The 6,000-nt window shown below is 44.3% G+C and overlaps 1 protein-coding gene across 3 annotated transcripts in view; it reads left to right on the top strand.

Annotated features, from left to right (window-relative positions):
* Positions 1 to 1,529: 1,529 nt before the first annotated feature.
* Positions 1,530 to 6,000, top strand: part of SMARCA1 (SWI/SNF related, matrix associated, actin dependent regulator of chromatin, subfamily a, member 1) — a 69,262-nt gene continuing 64,791 nt past the window's right edge. For all 3 annotated transcript variants that reach the window (XM_064277567.1, XM_064277566.1, XM_064277565.1), the window contains exon 1: positions 1,530 to 1,795. In XM_064277567.1, the coding sequence (XP_064133637.1) occupies positions 1,625 to 1,795 (171 nt within the window). In that variant the 5' untranslated portion in view covers positions 1,530 to 1,624. The remainder of the gene's footprint in view (positions 1,796 to 6,000) is intronic.

The raw sequence follows: 6,000 nt of genomic DNA, 5'->3' as shown, positions 1-6,000 counted from the left end.
TCATACACTCATTTGCACTAAGGTGTAAATGATTCAATAATAGCTGAAAAGGTCACATGGTTTTTGCATTAAGGATTCACATTTTTAAAGCAGAAAGGAATTTAGAATATAATCCCCAGGGAAAAGGGTTTTTTTGGGGGGGGGGAGGGAACGCTTTCCTGCTGTTTCCAGATATCACACACACCTCATTTAAGATTGGTAATTTAGGAGGGTATAAACCCATACCCATTAAGAGGGTATGGAGGGTCTATCAAGGGAATTTGAGCCCTGGTGGCACAGTGGTTAAGAGCTATGGTGGCTGACCAAAAGGTCAGCAGTTTGAATCCACCAGATGCTCCTTGGAAACCCTATGGCGCAGTTCTATTCTGTCCCATAGGGTCGCTATGAGTCAGAGCTGACCCGACGGCACCTAACAACATCAAGGGAAATTAACCATGATTTGTTTTTTTTCACTTTGGGAAGTATTTGCTTCATTTTGGAAATTGTAGACTTTGTGGTTGTTGTTTGCTATGCTGTTTTTTGTATGTTTTGTTATCTTGTGTCCCTAATGACTGAAATTTGAAAGCTTGGATGTAAATCTTCTCATTATGGATCAAAATAAATGTTGAGGAGAAATAGTAACAATAATATTTAATAGTTCCTTTGCATAGTGTTGCACCCTTTACAAAGTGCTTTCATACCCATAATCATGTATATCATCAGTGCTCAATTACTACCAAATAACAACAAAGGGAGTGTGAATAGGAAGAGCACTAAAAAAATCACAGCGATTCAATCCAATCACACGTACTTGGTACCCACCATATGCTACCTCAGATTCTCTGGGACCCTTGACCTTGCCCCCCAGGAGTTTTAAAATTCAGTGGCTAAGGCAAAAGAAAGGTTCTGCAGATGGGCCTTCTGACAGGTATCAGAGTTGGAAAAAAGAGCAAACATGCATAAAACCCAAGAGCCAGGCTTTGCCTTGTGAGTGTTTGCAGCTGCAATCAGGAGATGCAAGGAGTGCTTCTCCTTTTGAAGAATTTAGGATGGTAGGTATAGCTCCACCAATTCCCGCTTAGAGACCTGGGAAAGGTCAGTCCCCAGAGGCGTTCCGGGTTTTGAAAACGGTAAGAATGACCTGCTACAGAACAGTTAGAAGCCGAGGAAAAGTTCTTTGTGCAAGGAGGGGAGAGCGCCCTGAGGTACAAAGAGCAGATTTCAGGCAAAGAGGATTCCTTCTGCACACTTCTGCGAGGGGAGCTCGGCTGACTGTTGGGGGCGTGTGGGGAAGAAGATTTGTAGGGGGCCGTGGCCGTGGGTTCCCGCTTCCACCCCTGTCCGCGCCCCACACCCAGGCAACAGTTGGTCGCGCGGGGCCCGCCCGGGCTCTGGGTGGGGAGGGGGAGTCTCGCGATCGTTGAGGGGGGGTGGAGGCAGGGGGGAGGGCGACGGGGGGAGGCCATGACGTAGGGTGGGTGGACGGAAGTGGGGCAGGGTTGAGGGTTATTTAAAGAAGGGGGGGCCGAGCGAAGGGGTTGGAAGCGGAGTGATTCCTCACCCCGGCTCCATCTAGCTCTTTCCAGAGCAGCCACTGTCGCCGCCCCGGAGCCCTCGTCCCCTTCCTCGTCCCTGCTCCAACGCCATGGAGCCGGACACCGCCGCAGTGGCAGCCACCGTGGCAGCCGCTGATGCGACCGCCACAATCGTGGTCCTAGAGGACGAGCAGCCGGGGCCGTCCACCTCGAAGCAGGAGGGAGCGGCCGCCGCGGGCACCGAAGCCACCGCGGCCACGGAGAAGGGCGAGAAGAACGAGGTAGAGAGGAAGGGGGTGTGTGTGGGGGGCGGACAAACGCGGGCCTGACCCCGCCGAGGGCCCCAACCCTGACCTTTCGGCGCCGACAGGTACCTCCGGAGGCAGCGCCGCAGGGCTGGGGGCGGCGGGCGCGGGCGGGGGGCGGTGGCGCGGCCAGCCGGCCTCCCCTCCCCCTTCCTGTCGCCGCCAGCCGGCGGGGGCGGGGCGCGGCGCGGGCCGGAGGGCGCGGGAGCCGGGCCGGGGGCTGCGGAGCCCCGCGACAGCCCCGGCCCCCTCCCCATTCCCGGAACTGGGGGACGGCGGGGAGGTGGGGCGGTGCAGGAACCCGCCGCCGCCGCCGCCGCCGCCGCCGCCGCCGCCGCCGCCGCCGCCGCCGCTCCCTTTCCCTCTCCGCGCGCCCTCCCTTCCCGGCGGCCTCCGCTTGGGAAATCTGGGCCCTTCAATCCCACCCTCGCGCCGCAGGGGCTTCGCTGCGGCTGGTTTTTTCTTTGCGTTTCAAGGTGCTGGTGGTTGGGGGGCGCAGGATGAGAGGGAAGACATTTCTTTCTTTGCTTGGCAATGTCGGCCTTTTGGATGGCAGAAGAAAATCATTCCTTGTTCTTTCTGTCCCTGCCTGCTGAAGTGGGGGGTGTCACCCCGAGAAAGCGAGCTATCCGCGGCGTGCCCCCCAGCCGCAAACTGAGGAACCGTGGACCTTGGCTTAGGAAAATTTCCAACGTATGCACCCCCACTCCCTCCCGCCCCGCCCCCGACGGTATAGTGTTTCACTCCAGGGCCACCCAAATGGTCCCCCAATCCGGCCCCACGCCTCCCAGGCTTCCGCCTCCCTCTCCTAGTGGGCGCTGCTGGCTCCTGGACACAAGCAGGTTTTTTCTTTTCTTGATTTTTTTTTTTTTAATCAAGCGTCGCCAGGGTGAGCTGCTGCTGATGTACATAAGGGACTTGACACCTATTAAAGCCAACCCCAGAAAATATGTATTATTTCCATAACGCATATTTCATGTGGAACCAAGACATGCAAATGAAATTATGAAACGCGCTGAAAAATTGAGGTTTAAAAAAAATTGGATGTGGCATATGGATTTTTGATATCTAATAACGTTGCAGAACAGATCGTTTGCGGGTGGATTTTCTCTATTTATTAGTAGACATATCACAATTTAAAAAATGGTGGGTAATTAAAATTATGCTTTAGCGATCTCAAGTGGCTTTGTCTGAATCATTACATGATAGCATACGACCAAATGAAAAGCTTTTGAGGGAAATTAACACCTTTTGTCTTGAATTAAAAGAGTCAATTTTAAATTCAGGACTTGCTTAAGTGACATTTTACTGTTACAGGGTTGACTAAACAGACAATTGTGCTGAGTGAAAACCGTGGAAAACATACAGATATTTAGATGTAGACAGTACTCGGATCAGTAAGATAAAAAAGCTGGGCCAAGTACCAAGCTTCAGTATAAATGTTGGGAGATTAAAAAATGTGTTTATTCTAAAGGTGCCTTCTATTCACCAGATTGGGCAAATGTAAAGCGCAAAGCTTTTTTTCATGTGGCGGTCAAGGTGGTCGAATTTTCCAGGCTGTATAAATTTTTCGATTTCTGAAAAGACTGGGAATCAATTAAAAAAACCCTACCACATAAAAAACAGACCTGATACATATGAGATATATAGATTCATAAACTCTGTAGCCTCATCGGAAATTGTATTTGTCCACTCAGCATGGGGAAATGGGAATGCATGGTGGGAACTTTCTGGATAACTGAAGTTTACTACTTTAGTCACTACATCTTTTTTTTTTTTTTTAATTTTTCCCTTGAAAATCTAAGTATATTGCAAATGCCCTTGCCTCCTCAAATGGTGTGTTAAAAGTACAAGTTATCCTTTTCCTCCTGACCATCAATTATCATATCTAACACTGACACAAAGGCAGTTGAGGTCCAGGAGATGGTTTCCCCTAAAGTAAATACCCACTTCCCAGGCCCTTCCAGTATTGTGTTAATTATTTAAATACCTTTTCGGTGTCCTTCCTCAAGAGTCAAGCTGTCAGCTACCACTTTTTAAACACCTCATCTGCTTTCATCAGAAGGGAAGGACATAAATGTAACAAAATGATTTGAAATCTCTGTAAAATGCAAAAATACAAATGATGAAGCAGAGAAAGGGAAATAATGATACCTGAACACCAAGGATAAGGAATGCTGTTGTAGTGGAACACAGGTATTAGTCCTGTGTTCTTCTTGCTGTTAACAGTGTGCTACTAGAAGTCTTTCCCGTGTCATCTGCTCCTTACTTTATTCTCTGTGGTGTGGGAAGCCAGATTATCAAATTTGCTAGAATTATACGGTGAAACCTGTGAAAGCCGGAATCTGTGTAAGCAGATACCTGTCAGAGAAGGAAAATGCACACATTTTCCACTAATAGTGATAGAAAAGTGGTAACACTGCAGTCTGTCAAAGGCGGAAAACTTGTAAGACCTGGAAAAAGAAACACTCCCGTTGCATTACAGCTCTCACAGGTTTCACTGTGTATCAAATAAACTAGGCTCTGAATAAGAGCACGTTTACGATGAATTCAGTAGATATTTAGTAGTTTGACTTATGACACTTAGCTGCCCAAAGGTATATTTGCTTACCTTCTGGTTCTCGAACTTACTTGGTTTAAGTGATGGTGGTTGGATAACCTAAGACTAAAGAAATTGGAGATGGTATTTTTGGTAATTAAAACGTCAAGAAAAAGGTCATGGTCTTTAAGACAAGGCATTTTGATGACCTTAGAATGTATTCTCATGGCATCAAGAATACCAGGAAAAAATCCACATGGAATTCATTAGAATATCTTAGTCACCTTTTATCTTTTTTTTGTATGAGAAAAGTATTTTTAAAACATAATGTATACACGTACAAATGAGAAGGTTTAGAAGCTAGGTATTTTAATATTTGTTACTTGGAAGATAGTGCCAATTAAGTAATTACCCACAGCTTTTAATAGCACTGTTCAAGATTTGGAATTTTAATTAGCATATAAATTAATTTTTTATGGTATTCTACCCAAAGTAAGCCAAAAAGGTAATGAGTAAAATGTTTCTCTAAGATTGAAGCTTTAATTTTTTGTAAGTGAAGCTTACTTCCCGCATTATTAGATGTAGACTTGTGTATAGGAAGTGAGATAATTTTCACTGTTTTGATCTAGACTTCATACAGCTTTTCAAGGAATGATAATGGTGGATATTTTGTTGCCCAATTTTTCTTGTTACTTTGAAAATATAATAGATTTATGGTAAATATGACAGTTTGAAAGTGTGGGTTTAAAGGGAATCTTTAACATTTTCTAGTCCATACATCTAGGATTACACTGAAAACATCCCTGATGGGTGATGTGTACATATGAGATGCTATAAATTAAGATGGTTGTTATTTGGGTTAGAGTAACTGAACAGTATCTGATCAGCACTCCAAAGTATAGACCCTAACCAGGGTCAAATTCCATTATCTTAATTTGGATTTCCTCCAAATAGACATTTTAATAAACCTTGAAAGAGATACTAGCTTTTGGAGCCATGATTTTCTTATGCTAAAGGTCACATTCTGTTGTTGAGTTTTGGCCTAAGTGTTCAGGAACTGGTTGAAAAAAGCTATGATAAAATCAAAATGTTTTCTTCAGTTTTCACAAACATAATTGTCTTTTGCCTTGCGATGAGCAGATTTATGTTTTAATTATTTTATATCTTGATTTCCTGCAGGGAAGGAAGCATAAGCTGTATACCTATTTATCTTTGTAACGACAAACTTGTCTTTATAAAGGATACAACGCGTGTGTTACCTCCCAGAGAATTTCAGTATTTTGAAGTAATTGATTGATGTTAGTTTTCAGCAAATTACAACTTTTTAAATATCCAAGGTTAATAGTTAACAGCCCTGATAAATTGCCTCTATAAAATATGTATGTAATGTGGATAGTTTAAAGCAGTTATTTTCCCTGTTTGGAGAAAATAAACATAAGTTGTTTGAAAATAAAACATAAGTACAGTTTGAAACTGTACTATTTCATTATCTTAAATATGTATGATCACATGGTGTTAAATAAAAATAGTTTAAATATTCTAAATAAAATACAAACACAATTAAAAAATAGTTTTTTCAGGGATAGAAGCCACAGTCTTCTGAGAGTCTAGCATGTTCCTACCATATTGAGAAATGTTTCTG

The sequence above is a fragment of the Loxodonta africana genome, chromosome X, assembly GCF_030014295.1.
Source record: "Loxodonta africana isolate mLoxAfr1 chromosome X, mLoxAfr1.hap2, whole genome shotgun sequence".
Taxonomy (NCBI): Eukaryota; Metazoa; Chordata; class Mammalia; order Proboscidea; family Elephantidae; genus Loxodonta; species Loxodonta africana.
Note: the sequence above shows the minus strand (reverse complement) of the source record. Positions and strands in the feature narration are given on the sequence as shown.